This window comes from Urtica dioica, chromosome 11 (genome assembly GCF_054948205.1).
Source record: "Urtica dioica subsp. dioica isolate 48M chromosome 11, U.dioica_male_clone48M_v1_H2, whole genome shotgun sequence".
NCBI lineage: Eukaryota > Viridiplantae > Streptophyta > Magnoliopsida > Rosales > Urticaceae > Urtica > Urtica dioica.
In genome coordinates this window covers 6,862,566-6,883,544 of record NC_142766.1, presented here as the reverse complement: position 1 = coordinate 6,883,544, position 20,979 = coordinate 6,862,566, and the positions used below count along the sequence as shown (strand labels likewise).

Below are 20,979 nucleotides of genomic sequence, written 5' to 3'. Positions count from 1 at the left end.
GCAAGACTCCGAAATATGGCGAAAATATTAGCAAATGAAAAAAAAACTCAAATACGAAATAAAACGTCAAAAGCTTCAAAACTGCCGCTCGATAAATATTTAAAGTAATTAACGTAAGAAATATACTTAAATAATTGTTTCCTACAAATACGAAAACAAATCAAATATTTACAGTAAATTAAAAGAAAAATATTTAGTTTTCCATTTTAAAACAAAAACGTTTAAAAATATTAAAAAAAAAAAAGTTTAAAAACGAGATTTTGACACACTGATTTGCTAGACACATCAACATGAATGCTAGTTAAAAAAATAAAAATAAAATATAAATTGGCTAAAGCGAATTAGTATGTTAAAAGGATTAGTTAGTTATAGATTTATTTCACAAATATCAAAAGTACACAAAAAAATATCTCAATTAATTATGGTGGAGTGGAGTATGGAATATATCTCATTTAAATCCGCTACATTAAAATTCTACCCGAAGTATCTATAAATTAATAAAATAGTCTAAATTAAAACATGATGCATGCGTCATATTATAGAGTGGAGACTACGGATGACAATTTTACCCGCGTACTCATGTACCCGCATGACTTTATCTGTTATGGGTAGGGTCTTACCCGAATAAATAGGTGTATGAGTATTACGTACCCATTAAGAGTAGTATTGGTATGTATGATTTTTAAGTACCTTACCCATAATCTCCCGTTTAAAATTACTATTATATTTATGAATTCTAAACAAATTTTGGACTATGTTTTTAATAAATCTAAGTATTTTTAATTTTATATATTTATTCTAAAACATACAATATTAAGTGAGTAAAAAAATATGTACGAGTTACCCTGAACCTTATAGGGTTTTACCCAGACTTAGACTCATTAAAATTAAATGTGTATGGACAGGGTATGCTTTTATTTATTTATTATTTTTTTGTGAGTAGAGTATGATTCTGCACGATCTTACTCAGACTCTAGGCATTGGCATACCTAACATGTTCATGGGTTGAACTATTTCTTTAATTTGAATATTTTTGCTATAGTAATTATTTGACTATTTTGTATAGTTTTTCATTAATTGTTGTTTTTATTTTTCTCATCAATCATTTATATTCATATTAATTTTACAATGTTTACGAGTAATATATTAAATATCATTAATTGAATATATAATAATATAATATAGTGAGAATTATTTCTATTATTTTTTTTTGTTAAACACCTTGTGGTTTTGTTTTGTTTGTTTTTTTTTGTTTTGTTTTTGTTTTTTGTTTTTTTTTTCGGGGTACCCTGCGATAACGGTGTACCATGTGATACGGGTCACTTGTAGAATTAGTCAAATATCACAATATATCGATAAAATCGGGGGTGCTAGTTACAGCAAGCTGCATTTTAATCTCTAGTTTTACCCCTACTCTTCTAGTAGAATAGTATATAATTAAAATAAAAGAGTTGAAGGTATAAGAATGATTGTCATTTTCAAAACAGGTACGGGATGATTTCGATATAATAAGATGGAACATATGGTTATGGTTTTTTTTTTTTTTTTTCGGGAACTGGTCTTCGATAGCGGCAGAGCTCAACAGGCCTCCTGAACAGTGGGGAAGGGCCTATTTGCGGCTTTTGTGCACATGAGACGTTACTGTTTTTCCCAGAATTAACAATAAACTGGTAATAATATTTTTGCCAAAATCATTTCAATTTTTAGTAATAATCATTTTAATAACATTGTACCAGTATGAATACATTTAAATTGATATGCTATTGATTAAAATCTAAAAATATATATATGCAATGTTTGAGTTTAAAGGTACTGTAACATACGCAATAAAAAAAAGTGTACTGTAACATACAAAATTTATATCCAATAGTCACCCTAAATCCTTCTTATGCGCTGAAACTTGAAATATAACCAGTAAAACAGTCGAGCTTGGGAATTTTTTTTTTTTTTTTTTTTCCATTCAAATAGCACGGGTGACGAGATTTGAAATAGAAGCATATAAAAGCATTTAGGAAAGAAAATATATCATCTGAGAAGTAAGGAGTTCCTTTCATTAAGAATAAAATTCTGGCTTCATAAGTTTGAAATTCCATTGAATATAGGTGTAATCAAGTTTGGCATTTCCAGCAGCAAAACAGAAAAGGGCCTAGTTCTGTCATGAAAAACCGTTATTGTCGATGTCCAATACCACTCTTGAAACGGCACACTTTACTCGCTCAGGATTCCCAAAATATCCTCCTCCCTGTAAAGATGGTAACTGAAACCAGAGAAGAATAGAAAACACAGATGTTTAAGAAATTGATAATTATCAATGGAAATAGCCAGGAAGTAGAAGTTACACAAATCTAAAATACCGAGTGGCTTAATAAAACAAAACTCTTTTCGTGTAATTAACCATTGAAATGTTTCAATCTCTATGCACTTCACTGCGATTTAGTAATTCATATAGAACGGTATTACTCACAACCTATTCATAAACGGTATGACTCATAACCCATGTTAAATCACAATATATTTTGGTTTTGGTCTTCAATTAAAATCAATCATCTCTAGCTTGAGTGGTGAAAAAAAATGACCACTAAAACATACTTCAACAATTCTAATTTATAGTTGTCAGTCGTTCCCTCTGAATGACAAAAACCAAACCAACCTAGCATTCTATTCCCAGTCCTTCTTGAAGCTTATGTTGTTCATCTAAATACTTAATATCCCAGAAAAAATGGAATCCATAGGCCTAAACAAAAGCAAAAAAGCAAGATTAAATGTTTGCTAATCTAAAAAAGCAAAACAAAAGCTTACTCTTTCTCGCCGAGCTTAACTTCCGTGCCTCCATATTCAGGCAAGAGAACCGTCTCTCCTTCCTTTAAATGCACAGGCATAACTTTCCCGTCTTTATCACGAGCCCCGGGACCCACAGCCACAACTTTCCCAGAGTTGAGCTGAACAAATTACCAACATACCGACAACATATGAGCCTATAATGAACATTGTGTGTGTGTGTGTATACATATATATATATATATATATATATATATATATATATATATATATCATATAATACTGAATCAAGGAAAAAATTGTGGCTCCTACATCAATCTCAGAGATAAGCATATATACAAAGACAAACATCCAAATTTCAAAGTGAATTACAGGCATCAAATTTCTACGCCAAATCTCTATGGAACTTGCGAATATAGATTTTGCAAGACAACACTGGATTCGAAATTATTGTAAACGATCTACTAAAGTCATAAGCCTACATATTACAACCACATCAAACACAAATATATTGTGACGGCATTAAGAAACGGAAACAAAGTAAACAAAGAGGAAAAAAAAAGCTCATGAATAAAAGCCCAGATGAAAACATTCCAAAACTAACCCATAAAAAAAAAAAAATTAAAACCGAACAGAAATGGGAAATGAAATCAGAGACCTTGGAGGTTTTCTCGGGAAGAAGAATCCCAGATGTAGTCTTCGACGGCGCCACGATTTTCTCTACGAGAATGCGATCGAACAATGGAATCAAACGCCTCGCCATTTCAGAGCTTAAAGGCAATACTCACTAGAAGCTTCTTTCTTTGTGTAATCGTCTCTCGACTTCTTGTTTAGGGTTTAAGGAGGACTTTAGGGACATCGACCAACGAATTTACGCCTTTGCCCCTGTCCTAGTTAATTATATTTGGGAAAATAACACATTTATACCCTGTGTTTTAGTGAAATGTCGAGTTTAACCCTCAGTTTTCAAAAATGTCGAGTTCATACCCTCTGTTTAACTAAAATGACGAAATTATACCCTGAAATAAATAACAGCGTCACAAATCTCCATTTCATTGATATTAACTCTTATATAAGAAAAACCGAATCAAATCTAAATCAATACCCTAATTTCCAAATTCTCAATTTTGAAATAAAAATAGCCTTAAATTGAAATTAAATAATAAAACTCATACCGTCTAAGAAATGACTTCATTCCGTGTTCGAATTGTAACTCTAAATCTTGGATTCTCTGTTCGAATATGCGATTTTGATGACTATCAACTATCGATGTTTACCCTTTTGCATCTTTATGTGTTCTTCACGATTAAGAGACTGTTGTTTATTTTTTTAGTTTTTAAATAAATTACATATATGGCGCGAATGAATAAAGATAATTGGTGTTTATATTATAAATATTATAGTCAACGTCAATGAAAAGTCAATAAAAAGAATATTTGTGACACTATTGTCTATTTCATGGTATAATTTCGTCATTTTAGTTAAACAGAGGGTATAATTTCGTCATTTTAGTTAAACAGAGGGTATGAACTCGACATTTTTGAAAACCGAGGGTTAAACTCGACATTTCACTAAAACACAGGGTATAAATGTGTTATTTTCCCATTATATTTTGAACAATTTATTGTTTTAAATTCCACATAAATTTCAGCATTTCGTTTTATGACGGCACTTATTAGATCTTGACCAGGATTGAAATGTAGGTGGTCGATTTGGTGTCGATGGTCCAAAAAATCGGAATTACGGTGATCGATAAAAATTGTGACATAAATAATGTGAAAATTTAAAAAAAAAATTGTATTTACGAAAATTGCGATAAAACACAAAAATTACGACGAAAATAGTTGCATAATTTATAAAAATATATATGTTCTTAAATATGTATTTATTCAAAATATATATAAATTAGTTACATATAAATATATGTAACATTTTATTCTTCTTTTCTATTCCTGACAAATATACCTATAATTTTATTTTTCTATACATTATTAAACAAATCGAAAATCAACTAATTAATTTTATGTATATAATAAGGATTAGTTTCTTTGGGCATGTTATACATAAGGCTTTTATTTAGCGTACACATATTATTTTGAGCTTTTACTTGAGCCTCTTTCCCTATCAGATGCAGATGCAGGGTTACGATTTTATTTATTTGTTTTCCTTATTTTTTTCGTCGTTTCTTCTTCTTCTTCTTAGTTATGATTAAACATGCATTTTTTTTATCTGTCGCCTCATTTTTTCTTCTTTTCTTCTTTTCTTCTTGGACGATACAATTTCACGGACAAACGGCTGGAATGTTGGTGACCTCACGGCGAAATTGTTGATTTTGAACATATCATATTGAAATTACCTGGGCTTGGCTGAAATCGCAATTTTGTGTATTCGTTCTTCATTGTCGAGCTTCAACGCATGTTTTAGTCTTTGCTTTCACAAAATGATGCTTTCTTCACTTGATTTTTTATTTTCATTTATACGCTCGGCAAAACGACAATGAAATCTTGACGACCAAACGATGCAATTTTGGCGACATTTTGTGGCGAAACGACCAAGATGACATATTTGTGTTCAGAATCCCTAAAATAGCGTAATTTTGACGATATTTTTCCGAAATACCCCAAAATATTTAAACCTTTGATGGGTGGCATAATTTATTATTTCAAAGGCAATATTTTTTATTTGAATTGCCTTATCTACTACCATTTCAATAGCATTTTCCAATAATTCACTAAAAACTAATTTTGGCCAAAAATACTACTTGATTTTGTGTGGAAAACCCAAAATATCATTCACTTTAATATTCCTTACATTTTGATCAAAATACAAAACTCAATTAAATTTATCTTTACTAATTATTTTTCATTTAATTGATTTTATTTCTCTTTTTCTCTCCCTAATCGAGTTTATTCAAAATCTCACCCTCACCGATTTCTCAAAATAAAGATAAATATTAATTGTTTAATATTAAAGTAAAGTGTATTTTGGGTTTTCCATACAAAACAAAGTAGTATTTTTGGCCAAAATTATGTTTCAGTGGATTGGAAAATGTTATTAAAATGGTGGTAGATATGACAATTTATCTATTTTTATTTTACTTTAATGTTATAAATTCCCTCTGAAATTTAAGCATTCCATTCTCCGCCGCACTGATCAATTATTGGGAGTTTGGAGTGGACTGGACTAGATTTATTTTAGGGGAAATTACAAGAACAACATTGTTTAGATGAAAACTAACGAAAGTAGCAGATTTTTCTAAACCCTCCGAAACTAGCAGATTTGCTATATTTAGGACAAGAATACCCTATAAACAGTAGATAAAAAAGTGATAGACAATAACCTATATTTGTATATTATATATTGATATATTTGTATACTATATATGCATATAGACAATCTCATGTATTTATATTGATATATTTGTATGTATCAATAAATATATATATATATATATATATATATATATATATATATATATATATTGATAGACAATCTCATATATTTGCATATGTTATAAAACCAAAAGAATAACTTGAATTGAATACTCTTTAAACACTAATGAGATGAGAATTTAGAGGAGAAGATTATGGAGAGTAAAATGAGAGAGTAAATTTGTGGGAACTTGGGGGGTGGATTTTTCCTTCATCATCCTCATGTATTTATAGGGAAATTTTATGTACATTAGTAAAAAATTAGGTGTAGGGTAATTAATAATTTACCCCATATTTTTTACTTTAAATTACCCTATATTTTGACCTTTGAGCATACCAATTTATTTACAACACTCCCCCTTTGGAATGCTCATTGATACATTTACTTGTTCATGCTGCCTCGTTAAAAACCTTATTAGGAAAAACCCAGTGGAATAAAAACCTCAGTAAGGAAAAAAGAGTACATCTATGCAAAGCTCGCCCTGATGCAGACGTTGGTGCGGTCTTTCTACAAATCTTGCAATTTATGCATTCCAATGTCATGAACATGTTTTCAGAAAGTTGAAGTGGGGAGCGCCTTTGTGAGGAGATCAGATGAGTTATCACAAGAACGAATATACTGGATGTTGAAAACATTGTTCTTCTCAAGCTCTTGAGTGAACGAAAAAAACTTCGGAGGGATGTGTTTTGTTCTGTCGCTCTTGATGAATCCTTCCTTCATTTGAGCAACACATGCGGCATTATCTTCATAACGTGTGATAGGGTCCTCGTTTGTTGGAAGACCACTGGTGGCTCTGAAATGTTGCGTCATTGATCTCAGCCATTCACATTCACGTCTTGTTTCATCTAGTGGTATAATCTCCGCATGATTTGATGATGTAGCAACGAGCGTTTGCTTTTGAGAACGCCAGGAAATCGCAATCTCTCCATACGTAAACACATATCCAGTCTGAGATCTCCCTTTGTGTGGATCTGATAAGTAACCTGCATCTGCATAACCAATCAAAACTGGTTTTGTCTTGTTAGGATAAAATAATCCTAAATCAATCGTTCCTTGAAGATAACGAAGCACATGTTTGACCCCATTCCAGTGTCTCTTTGTAGGAGCCGAGCTGAATCTTGCTAATAGATTAACTACAAAAGCTATATCTCGTCGAGTGCAATTAGCAAGGTACATAAGCGCTCCAATCGCACTGAAATATGGTACTTCAGGACCAAGAATCTGTTCAGATTCCTCACATGGGCAAAATGGGTCTTTTACGACATCTAGGGATCTGACGACCATTGGAGTACTTAAAGGATTTGACTTATCCATATGGAAGCGTTTTATCACATTTTTCGTGGAATTTGACTGATGCACAAATATTCCATTTTTCACGTGCTCAATCTGTAAGCCAAGACAATATTTTGTCTTCCCAAGATCTTTCATTTCAAATTCTTGATTTAAGTAAGAGATTACTTCTTTGATCTCTTCATCAGTCCCAATGATGTTTAAATCATCAACATAAACAGCGATGATTACACATCCGGATGTTGTTTTCTTAGTGAATACGCATGGACAAAGAGAGTTATTGACATAACCTTTTTGTATTAAATATTCACTTAAGCGATTAAACCACATTCGTCCGGATTGCTTTAACCCATATAAAGATCTTTGTAATTTGATGGAATATTTTTCTCTAGGCTTTGAACTAGATGCTTCAAGCATCTTGAATCCTTCAGGGATCTTCATATATATATATATATATATATATTTGAGTATCTAACGATCCGTATAAATAAGCTGTGACAACATCCATGAGATGCATATTTAGTTTCTCATGCACTGCTAGGCTGATCATGTATCTGAATGTAATTCCATCCATTACAGGGGGAATATGTTTCTTCAAAATCAATTCCGAGCCTTTGAGAAAAACCTTGAGCAACAAGTCGAGCCTTGTATCTCACAATCTCGTTTTTCTCATTTCTCTTTCGCACAAATACCCATTTGTATCCAACAGGTCTCACATCTACAGGTGTGAGTACTATAGGTCCAAAGACCTTGCGCTTGTTAAGCGAGTCAAGTTCAGCTTGAATTGCATTTTTACATCCCCCCAAATTGTGTCTATTTTTACATTCAGTAACAGACCTTGGTTCAGGATCTCCATCATTTTCATCCATGACATCGCATGCCAGACTATATGAGAATGCATCATTGATTTCAGCATTTCGGTTCCATTGTATACCTGTATTGGCATAATTAATTGAAATTTCTAGATTTTCCTCGTTTTGTATTTCTGGAATACATTCCTCCATTTTGGGGTCATTTTTTCTCTCTGCTCCTTTTCTTTTCCGAGGATTTTTATCTTTGGAACCGAATGGTCTTCCACGCTTCATGCGTGTTGTGACTTCATGAGTGACTTTATTTTCAACTTGTCATTTTGGTACATCAATTTGCGCAGGAGCATTTGCAGCTGGAGTGTATGATTTAGTCATTCTTTAGTGTCTGTAAACGCATCAGGAAGTTGATTTGCAATATCTTGCAAATGTACAATCCTTTCCACTTCTCCTTCACAATCTTTTGTGTAAGGGTCAAGATGCAATAATGTTGGTACAGACCAAGTAATTTCCCTTTCCAGCTGGTTTCTTTCTCCCCCTAATACTGGGAAATTTTCTTCATTAAAATGGCAATCAGCAAACCGTGCTGTAAAAACATCACCAGTTTGAGGTTCTAGATACTTAACAATAGATGGACTTTCATATTCTACATATATTCCAAGCCTTCTTTGAGGTCACATCTTTGTTCTTTGAGGTGGTGCTATAGCCACATAAACAGTACATCCAAAAATTCTCAGATGAGATATATTTGGTACTTGGCCAAATGCAAGTTGCAGAGGGGAGTATTTATGATATGCACTTGGTCGGATGCGAATTAATGCAGCAGGATGTAATATTGCATGACCCCATATTGAAGCATGGAGCTTTGTTCTCATTATCAATGGTCTAGCAATAAGCTGGAGGCGCTTGATTAGCGATTCAGCTAGACCATTTTGTGTATGTACATGAGCAACAGGATGCTCAACATCAATCCCAACTGACATACAATAATCATCGAATGTTTGGGATGTAAATTCACCAGCATTATCGAGCCTAATTTTCTTAATTGTATGATCAGGAAATTGAGCTCGTAATTTAATTATTTGACCAAGTAATTTCGCAAATACCATATTGCGAGTTGATAACAGACAAACATGCGACCATTTGCTAGAGGCATTTATCAATACCATGAAGTATCGAAATGGACCAGATGGTGGGTGAATAGGCCCATATATGTCACCTTGAATACGTTCAAAGAATTTAGGTGATTCTGTTTCAACATTTCCCGGTGAAGGCCTTATGATAAGCTTTCCAAGAGAACAAGCTTTACATGGGAAAGTATTACCTTGAGGGATCTTCTGGCCCTTCAATGGATGCCCATGTGTATTTCAATAATTTTTCACATCATAATAGAACCAGGATGACCCAAACGATTATGCCATGTCGTTAAAATTGAAGAATCAATGACTACCGAATTTGATTCTATCGCATTTATATATGTGTAGTGCAATCCAGTAGGGAGCATAGGTAGTTTTTCTAAAATTTGTTTCTTTCCGAATTTGGATGTCGTAAGACACATATATTCCATGGTTTCTTCAGTTATAGACTAAGTATTAAATCCATGAGAATATATATGTCATTAAAACTCAAAAAGTTTCGTTTGGATCTCGGTGAAAATAAAGCATTATTTATATTGAATTCTGTTCCATTTGGCAGTGTGAAATTTGCCTTACCAATATCTTTAATCAGATCTACAGGACCTGATATTGTATTCACAAAAATTTTCGTTGGCTGTATCATTGAGAAAAACTTTTTATCATTCAAAATAGTATACGTTGTTCCACTATCCGCTATGCAAATTTCTCCAGTACAAACCATTTGGTTCGCCTCACAATTTGCTTTTCCATATGATAACTTCAGATTAAAACAAAAAATAAAGTTAATGAGAAAGGCGTACTTATATTATATAATACTAATGTGTTACATAGTCTTAAAAAATATCACACATATTATACATATTTATATTTAAGTAGCTAGGTAAAATATTAGACTTTGCTTCATTCCCAAGCATGGGAAAAACATACATGCATCATTAATCTAGCAGTCTTCTATGAAAGCAGCAGAATCAGCAACAGTGTGCGCAAGATCACCCTCGAAGTTGGAAGCATTAAGATGAGTGGAGTCATCTAAAGGTTCTTGTTCAATAAAGTTGACCTCCCTTTCTTTCCCCTTCAAGGATGCTTTATATAGATTGCACAAATGTTGTGGAACACGGCAAAGTCTAGACCAGTACCCTTTTGTGCCACATCTATGACAAACATCTTCACTACCCTTGGAAGAACTTGGGTATTTTCCCTTTTTGTGGGGATAATCGTGATTCTTTTCATCTTGCCGCTTCTTATGATAATCTTTCGTGGTATTGTAAGAATGGTTATGATTATAACCACTTCGACCACGTCCGTATCCACGTCCGCGACCATGACCATGACCACGACCACGACCATGACCTCGACCTCGTCCTCGACCCGGAATATAGTTTCGTTGTTTAGGTTCTTCGGAGTTGACAACGTTTACTTCAGGTAATGCTTTTGAACCTGTCGGACGGGATTGGTGATTCTTTATCAGCAATTCATTAGCGATTAGAAGACAAGTGATTAGTTCAGAATATTTCGTAAATCCTCGAACACGATATTGTTGTTGCAAGGTTACGTTCGATGCATGGAAAGTGGTGAATTTCTTTTCCAGCATGTCATGATCTGTCACTTGGTCTCCACAAAATCTCCGATGAGATACTATTCGGAACATCGCAGAGTTATATTCGCTGACTTTTTTGAAATCTTGGAATCGTAAAGCGTTCCATTGATCACGATATACTGGAAGCATGATCTCCTTTTGATGAAAATATCTATCCCTCAACTCCTTCCAGAGTAAACTTGGATCTCTGGTGGTAAGGTATTCACTTTTAAGTCCCTCGTCAAGATGTCGACGAAGGAAAATTAAAGATTTTGCCTTGTCTATATTTGACGAGGTGTTTTCCTCAGAAATTGTTTCCAGTAAACCCAAAGATTCCAGATGCATTTCTATATCCACCTTCCAAGGCATGTAGTTTTGGCCTGTGATGTCTAGAGGACTGAAAACGAGCTTGACGAGATTTTCCATGATGATAACTATTATGAAATATAAAATTTCTTAGATTAATAATTAAAGACATATAAGTCTACAAGAATTGTAAGGAATAAAAATAAATACATGAACCCAAACATTACTACGACGAAATAAAATTCATTCGGTGGAATTTCTATGGTAAAAGTATAAGCATTAAACATAACAATAAATATGGCAATAAAGACTAGTAGTAAGCGAGACATTTTGAGCTTGTACCGAAAAATAGTAGGAGAAGAGAAAAATATGTATGAGGTAGAAAATTTGAGATTTTGTGTGGTTCAAAATGAGTTGAATAGATATGTATTTATAAGGTAAAATATAGCCATTTATAGCCGTTATATTACCGTTGGGTATTTATTAATTTTGTGGTAAAAATTATTGTATTTAAGTATAACAATGTGTAATAAACAATATGTATATGTACGAGTATTGAAATGATATAGTCAATCAAAGTAAAATATTAATTAGAGCAGTTAAAATAAATTTGCAATTAATAGCATTTTTCTATAAGGTGGCAGAGCCTCCTGTATATAGAAAAATTGATATTAATTAAAAGTAAGATGTAGTTTACATCACTTTACTATAAGGAGGCAGAGTCTTCCATGTATATAGTATTATGATGTTATACATTAACGAAGTTAAAATACTGTAAATCACAACATATTACCATAAGGTGGCAGAGCCTCCTGTGTATAGTAATCTGGTGTTATACAATAAATAATAGTTATACGATTTTTAGTGTTTAGAGTATTATACCTCCGAATTGATCTTGACGAGAGTGATCGTGCTGATAACGTGTTATAAAACCAAAGGAATAACTTGAATTGAATACTCTTTAAACACTAATGAGATGAGACTTTAGAGGAGAAGATTATGGAGAGTAAAATGAGAGAGTAAATTTGTGGGAACTTGGGGGATGGATTTTTCCTTCATCATCCCCATGTATTTATAGGAAAAATTTATGTACATTAGTAAAAAATTAGGTGTAGGGTAATTAATAATTTACCCCATATTTTTTACTTTAAATTACCCTATATTTTGACCTTTGAGCATACCAATTTATTTACAACACTCCCCCTTTGGGATGCTCATTGATACATTTACTTGTTCATGCTGCCTCGTTAAAAACCTTACTAGGAAAAACCCAGTTGGATAAAAACCTCAGTAAGGAAAAAAGAGTACAGCTATGCAAAGCTCCCCCTGATGCAGACGTTGGTGCGGTCTTTCTACAAATCTTGCCATTTACGCATTCCAATGTCATGAACATGTTTTCTGAAAGTTGAAGTGGGGAGCGCCTTTGTGAGGAGATCAGATGAGTTATCACAAGAACGAATATACTGGATGTTGAAAACATTGTTCTTCTCAAGCTCTTGAGTGAACGAAAAAAACTTCTGAGGGATGTGTTTTGTTCTGTCGCTCACTACAACAAATACAGTTTTTCGGTGCGGATGACTTTTGGGTGCGACTTTTCGCACCTAAAAGTCGCACCCAAAACTACTTTCGGGTGCGACTTTTTGCACCAAAAAATCACTAAAGTCGCACAAAAAATTTCGCTGATTTTTTTAAATTTGGGTGCGAAAAGTCGCACCTTAAAGTTAATCATACCTTTGGGTGCGACAAAGTCGCACCCAAAAGTCCAAAACATAGTCGCACCCAAAAGTCCAAAACATTTGGTCTAAAAATTTAGCGGGATTTTGTTCCCTCTTATTTGTTTTTTTTTTGAGGGATTCCCTCTTATTTGTTTCCACCAAAGAATCGGGAAAGGAAAAAAGAAAGAAGAAAAGAAAAGAAGAGAGAAAGGGAAAGAGAGAGACCGAGAGAATGAGAGAGAGAGAGAGCCGAGAGAAGAGTATCGGCCGATGGAGACCGAGAGACCGAGAGAGAGGAAGAGAGAGAGGGAGTGAGCTCGCGGAGGAAGAGCGAGGCCGACAGCCACCGAGACCGGGCCACTGGACGCGCGCGCGGGTTGAGAAGAAGCGAGCGCCGCTGCGAGCCGCTGAGCGCGCCGCCCACGAGGAGACGCCGGAGACCGAGAGAAGTAACGTCCGGGAGTTGATTTCGCGAGCAAGGTAAGGAGATTTCATTCTCAGCCAAAAATTTCGAAAGTTAGGGTTGAGAGTTTGATTTGGGGGTTTTGATTTCGGAGTGAAATCTGAGGTTTTGGCTTGGTTGTGATGTTCATTGAGCTCGATTTTGATGGTTATGACTTGAATTTGTCCTTTGATTTCAGATTTCTTGGCTGGGTTAAATTTTTGGACGAATTTGGTTGATTTTGGTCACTTGGCCGTGTGGTTCATTGTGTAAGTTATTATATTCGAATTTTGAGTTCTGTTTTGTTGATGTTGTTATATCGAGGCTGTGATGAATTATATAACGAGGTGAGGAAGAACCCGATGGGTTACGATACCTGGTTCGATTACATCCGGCTCGAGGAGAGCGTCGGGGATGGAGAGAGGATCAGGGAAGTTTACGAGCGAGCCATCGCCAATGTGCCTCCGGCTGAGGAGAAGCGGTACTGGCAGAGATATATTTACCTTTGGTGAGCTGTTTTTTTTTTCCAGTAAAAAGATGAGTCGGTTATGCTATCCTTTGTGTAGGTACTCAAGTTTTAGTTTTTTGATGATTTTGTAGGATTAATTATGCTTTGTACGAGGAGATTGAAGCTGGAGATGTTGAGAGGACAAGAGATGTGTACAGGTATGAATCAAAAACTGAAGATATAATTAGTGGTAGAATCAGCTTTACTATTTCTTACTTTGTTGATGAACTTGCATTAAACATGTTCTTGTTTGTATTTTCAGGTTTTAAATATATATATATGATTATTAGTAAGCTTGCAATTATCTTCCTTTTTCAAGAATTGCAATTTGTTGATGAACTGGCTGACTTATTGCAATAAGCATGTTCTTGTTTGTATTTTCGGGTGTTAAATATATATATGATTATTAGTAAGCTTGCAATTTTGTTCCTTTTTCAAGAATTGCAATTTGTTGATGAACTGGCTGACTTATTGGTTGTTGATAATAAATAAATAATACCCATGTTTCAATGCTTTCAGGGAATGTCTTAATCTGATTCCTCACAAGAAGTTCTCTTTCGCTAAAGTATGGCTGCTCGCTGCTCAGTTTGAAATCCGACAGCTCAATCTCAAAGGAGCGAGGATGATCTTAGGCAGGGCTATCGGAAAAGCTCCTAAAGACAAGGTAATGCCTATATTTATCATTACTAACCCAATAAAAATTCAAGTGTTCGGTTTAGTTTCGAAGCTGTACTGAATCCAGTTTTGGCTTTACGATTAACAGAAATTTAAGAAGTATATTGAGATAGAGATGCAAATTGGGAACATAGACCGGTGCCGGAAGCTGTACGAAAAGTACTTGGAGTGGGCTCCTGAGAACTGCTATGCATGGACGAAATACGCCGAGTTGGAGAAATCCCCCTGTGAGACGGAGCGGGCGCGAGCCATTTTCGAACTCGCCATTGACCAACCTGCACTCGACATGCCCGAGTTGCTGTGGAAGGTAATTTTATTTTCTCTGCACTGTCGAATTCCTTGTTTCAATATTTGCTTTTATCATCTTGTTAGGATATAACGAATGTAGAACATTTCAAAAGTTCCAGCAATTCTCTCTGTATATCGTTTATCCTTTTTTTTTAGGGTAATTAAGCTAAGTAGCCTCCTGAAAATAGCCAATTTATTTTTAGCCAACGTTCTGTAAATAAGTGGTAAATAGCCAGGAGGATTTATTTACAACAAAAATTGGCCGAGACTACCCTTCCAACCGTTCCCGCCCATTAACATGCTGAAAATAAAACATTTAATACAAAATATTCTGATATAACCGCCCATTAATGTCATTAAGATTATTAATTAAGATCATTAATCAACCAGGCCTTTTTTCTTTCGCTCTTCTCTTCCATTTTGCGTCGCTTCTAGTTTCTTCTCCGAATTCATCCATGGCCAGCAACGATCCCGAGCACCGTGAGGACGAGGAGACCCGGCCGCCGAGGACGAGGACACCGAAGCGCAGGTCGCTCCGATCGTCAAGCTCGAAGAGGTCGCTGTCAGTACCGGCGAGGAAGACGAAGACGCCGTCCTCGATCTGTAAGTTTCTGTCTCTCATCGCCGATCTCGCTGTAAAACCCTAAGTTTTCTTTCGCTCTTCTCTTTCATTTCGCGTCGCTTCTAGTTTCTTCTCCTAATTCATCCATGGCCAGCAACGATCCCGAGCACCGTGAGGACGAGGAGACCCCGGCCGCCGAGGACGAGGACACCGGAGCGCAGGTCGCTCGGCGGCGGTTGAGGCGGCGGTTATGGCGGAGGAGGCTACAGCGGTGGCGGCGGTCGCGGAGGAGGTGGAGGCGGTGGGAACAACTGCTTCAACTGCTTCAATTTATTATTTTGGAGTTTTTTTCTAGGGTTTGATATTTGAGGATGGGTGTTTCGTTTTCAGTTTGCGCGCTTTGTTTGGTTGGTTATGTTGTTGTTTTTTTTTTTTTTTTTTTTAATATACAGTATGTTCGTGTAAATAGATAGCCTATTTACAGTATGTTCGTGTAAATAGGCTATCTATTTACAGTATATTCATGTAAAAACGAAGCTTATTTACAGTATATTCATTGTAAATACAAAGCCTATTTACAGTTAATCGTGTAAATAAACTGAAAAATTCTGGAAATATTTTGAGCACGAAAATTCTGGAAATTATGAATATATGGAAGACAAAAAAATATCAATGATGAAGAATTAATTCGAAATTAATTACCTAATGAATTGCAACGAAAATAGAAACTAATTAACTAAAGTCAATGTTAAAAATTTCCAAATACATAACAATTAATGGCTGATATCTTTCAAAATCTGCTCAAAATTCAAATTTCAAATTTCAAATTTGAAACTTCCATTTTCGGTTTAATATTTAATTCGAATTTTTTTAAAAAAAATTGCCTAATTAAAATAGCTGAAGGACAAAAAAGTAAAACTAATTCAATTAATAAGCTGCCACGTAAGCAAGATGGCTATTTACAGGAAATTAACGAAAGGTTTGCTAATTTTAAATTGCTACACTTTCCGTGGCTTATGCAGCCAATTATTTGTTTTTTTTAATGTTTGTAAAATATCAGCGATGTTCTTCTCGACACATTTTAACCCATTTCATCACACATTGTATCTTCCAATTGCTCTGATGCAATATTGGCTGCTGTTGATTGATCCATATTTACGTGAAACGTTGTATTGTTTTCTTTTTTTTCGTTTTGGGTTGAGAACAGACGTACATAGATTTCGAGATCTCCGAGGGCGAGTTGGGAAAAACGAGAGAGCTGTACGAGCGTCTGCTGAACCGAACCAAGCACCTTAAGGTGTGGATCAGCTACGCCAAGTTTGAGGCCTCTGCGACGGAGCATATCAATAACGGCGGAGACTCTGCGGAAGAAGACTCGAAAGCCCGTATTCTGGAGCAGAAGAAAGAAAGCGTCCCGAGAACAAGAAGTAAGACCCGAATATTTCTTTTGAGGACATTTAACACTCCATGCTGATAATGATTTCTCCTTTTGTTTTTTTTAATTACCATGTGTCTTATTGTCCACATTCATGTGTATCAAGATTGTTCGAGAAGGCTGTGAATTACTTCCGAACATCTGCGCCAGAGCTGAAGGAGGAGAGAGCCATGCTTCTCGAAGAATGGCTAAACACTGAAGCGAGTTTCGGTGATCTCGGGGACGTAAATTCTGTCCAGTCAAAGCTTCCCAAGAAGTTGAAAAAGAGGAGGCAAATAGTCAGCGAGGATGGTCCAGCTGGGTATGTCACTGAACTCGTTTTTTTTTTTTTCATTAGGTTTCTTTAGCAAATGACATTTTCGTCTCTAAACTATAGTTCTAGCAAAATGGGTATTCTAACTATTTTGTTTTGTAGCATGTTTGTCCTTTAAATAAGTTTACAAATGAAATCTATTCCCTAAGAAACGTAGAATGTATTTGTCAACTAAGAATGTATTAAATGATTTCCAAAAAAAAAATGTATTGAATGACTGAAGTATTACAAATCAATAGTTTATTAATATTCCTCTAAAGGAAATTAACTTGTTCCATTGAGTGTGAATCGATGTTTGACATGCGATTCTTTTAACTTGTCTCGCAGCTTCGAAGAGTTCACAGATTACCTCTTCCCCGAAGAAACTCAGACGACCAATCTGAAGATCTTGGAAGCTGCTTATAAATGGAAGAAGCAGAAGATCTCCATGGACGAGGACTGATGGTCTCTTCCTTTAAAATCAAACTGTAAATTCTCTGCTTTTTTGAGCCTTATATAAAACCACTGTTTTAGGGTGTTTTTTTTTTTTTTTTTTTTTTTTTTTTTGTTAGGTATTATTATTTTACTCCTGTTAACCGAAATTTAATCACTCACTCGCTTGACTTTCAATGTCGATCCATGCAATCAAAGGTGTGTTATATTTGGTGATACGAGTGTCCTTGAGCTTCATAGTAGTATAATTGAATTATATTTTTTACATGGGCATCGAATAGTTTGATGTTGTATTACACGAGACCAATCGCTTGAACTTGTGAATTGCTATAACAATTTTTTTATTCTGTGTATTATGGACCATTTATGGACCATTTAGGTATAATTTTTATTTTTCAATTAAGCAATTCAATATAACAAGTTTCATTCAGCCTTTTATTTTTAATGCTTAATTGCTTATAACAGGTTTCATTAAATTAAATCAAATCAAGTAATGTCATTTAATTGCATTTTATTTTATAAATAAATTAAGAATCAAAGTCACTTTCAAATCAGATGACAACTAAATCACAATTAACAATTACATTTTTCTAAGATTTAAAGTCACTTTATAATAGAGCGACGTCTAAAGTACTATTTTTTTTCCCAAAACTGACTATCGGGTGCGACTTTTGACTATCGGGTGCGACAAAGTCGCACCCAATGCTCTTTTACCCGCCTTTTTCACGGATTTTGGTGACATTTTAGGTGCGACTTTAGGTGCGGAAAGTCGCACCTAAATGTCGCACCCGAAAGTCAAGACTTTTGGGTGCGACTTTTCGCACCCAAGACTTTTAGGTGCGAACTTTCGGGTGCGGAAATGTCGCACCCAAAGTCGCACCTAAAGATATCTTTGGGTGCGAAAATTGACTTTTGGGTGCGAAAAAAGTCGCACCCAAAGGTCTGTTTTGTACTAGTGGCTCTTGATGAATCCTTCCTTCATTTGAGCAACACATGCGGCATTATCTTCATAAAGTGTGATAGGGTCCTCGTTTGTTGGAAGACCACGGGTGGCTCTGATATGTTGCGTCATTGATCTCAGCCATTCACATTCACGTCTTGTTTCATCTAGTGCTATAATCTCCGCATGATTTGATGTATTTATAGGGAAAATTTATGTACATTAGTAAAAAATTAGGTGTAGGGTAATTAATAATTTACCCCATATGTTTTTACTTTAAATTACCCTATATTTTGACCTTTGAGCATACCAATTTATTTACAACAGCATACTGTATATTGATATATATCGTATAATGTATCTTCAGTGTCCACAATGATGTTGTCATTCTTACATAGAGACCGATCCACAACCCACTCACGAATCCAAGCTCACTCTCGCCTTGCATATCCTCATCATCGCCGTCGGGAGGCCATTCTCGGTCCCGAGCCACGTGGCTCTCGTGGTCCTCCTATCGCTCCTCATCGTCATCGGCATTGTTTTTTCGTGAACTGGATTGACTACGAGTTTGTTCGTCGCCGTGACCGTCGCCAACAACCGATCCAAAGTCCGTTCACGAATCCGAGATCGGTTGCAAGTTTGTTCGCCGTTCTCAGACCATTTTTTGACGACTTATCCAAATCACGCTCACGAATCTAAGATTGACGCTGAGTTTTTTCGTCACCGTAACCATCGTCGACGATCGATCGAAAGCCCCCTCACAAATCCGAGCTTGCTCTCGCCTCGCTCGTCCTAATGGTCACTATCGAAGAGGCCATTTTTCCGTGGATTGGATCGTTGACGCCACAACAAATGCCCCAACTATGCCGACTGGAAAATGAAACTAATTAAAATAAGGGCAACAACGTTACTGCGCAACTCAAACGCGTTGATTTCGATATCTTCTGTTTCCACGCGTTGTTTCTGAAAAAAGAAAAAAAGAAAAAGGTGATAGGAACTGAGCATAATTCTTGGGAGTTATAGCTAAACAGTTCATTGAAATTAATAAATTTGAAAAAAATTCATGATTTATCCAAAATTAGTAAAATAGTTCAAATGTGTAATTATTATATTTCAATAATTTTTTATGATGCCATTAGTTTTTTTAAGTGGTAAATCAACTTACATAAATTGTCAAATTTTGTATGTGATAAAGCCAAAAAAAACTTGGCAAAGTATATTTGACTAATTTTAGTATTTTATTTATTATTTAGTTTCAAATCACTATTTTGTGTATATTTTAAATATATATATATATATATAGTACAGAGGGAGACAAATAACTTTATATGAAATGTTCATAAAAAAAAGCAATCAACATTCCAAATTATCTAAAAGATCTGTGTGGATTGATCACCTAATTGACTATGATACTAATATTCTTCTTTTTTTTTTTTTTTACTAACATGGATAATTTAAGAGTAAAATGTTACATTCGTACTGCGATCAATAATAATCTTAAAGTAAAACTAAGATACAACAATAAATAATGGTCGAACCCACAAAGACCTAATTTAATCAAGTGACTCTTAATTCCAGTAAAAACAAATAAAGTAAAGAGAATCGGGGATTTTTGAGACTTATAAAACTACTTTAGAAAATCAAATGGAGAAAGACATGATTAAGGTTCCGCAACAATCTTATCTAATTTTGGTTTAACAATGTTCACAGTACTCTACTATATCCCCACAATCCTTTGATATTAGCTAATCATGACGTTGTGACGATAAAAAGCCCTTATTGTTAAAAAAAAACCTAATGAACACACGCCTAGATTTAATCTAACAATAGTAGTGCATTCAGAAAGCGAGATGATCGGAACAATGTAAATTCAAACCGCGTGATTCAATTAATTCCGGTTATTCTTTTCACTACGTTCACAAGATTCTTGCGAAACTCATACCTGTAGTCCCACACTAATTACTAACAATCCTAACCATTACAGATTAAAATTGCAGTATGATTATGAATAATAATATTTCTATTTCGGTGATCAATCCACACAGAAATAAAACAAGGGTTATATAGATATATAGTCACACTGTTTTAAGGGTTTTAGTTTTAGCCAACCTTCTGTTAATTTCCTGTTAATAGATACGTCAATCTATTTACAGCATGTTAAAAGACGTGAATGACCTCAAATACCTCTAGCCAAATTCTTGCTCATTATTTTCAGCACATTACTTCAAATAGAAAACAAAATATTCGGCCATAACTACTCGCACAAATTGAGGGAGCATTTAAAACTCCATTAATGCAGATATCTATACTCTCTCTTTATCTCTACACAACCGATAAAAACAAAA

General features: G+C 34.8%; 2 protein-coding genes across 2 annotated transcripts; one reads left to right on the top strand and one right to left on the bottom strand.

Annotated features, from left to right (window-relative positions):
* Window positions 1-2,030: 2,030 nt before the first annotated feature.
* LOC149380910 (10 kDa chaperonin, mitochondrial-like) lies at window positions 2,031-3,629 on the bottom strand. Its single transcript, XM_089600746.1, has 3 exons — window positions 3,437-3,629; window positions 2,800-2,939; window positions 2,031-2,257 (listed from the first exon to the last, which is right to left on the bottom strand). Exons 1-3 carry the CDS (start codon window positions 3,539-3,541, stop codon window positions 2,209-2,211), a joined length of 294 nt encoding a protein of 97 aa, XP_089456872.1. The 5' UTR covers window positions 3,542-3,629; the 3' UTR covers window positions 2,031-2,208.
* Window positions 3,630-10,787: 7,158 nt separating this feature from the next.
* Window positions 10,788-17,983, top strand: LOC149380909 (uncharacterized). Its single transcript, XM_089601243.1, has 9 exons — window positions 10,788-10,864; window positions 13,681-13,715; window positions 13,806-13,989; window positions 14,082-14,147; window positions 14,509-14,653; window positions 14,753-14,971; window positions 16,722-16,943; window positions 17,057-17,250; window positions 17,590-17,983. Exons 1-9 carry the CDS (start codon window positions 10,788-10,790, stop codon window positions 17,702-17,704), a joined length of 1,257 nt encoding a protein of 418 aa, XP_089457369.1. The 3' UTR covers window positions 17,705-17,983.
* The last annotated feature ends 2,996 nt before the right edge of the window (window positions 17,984-20,979 follow it).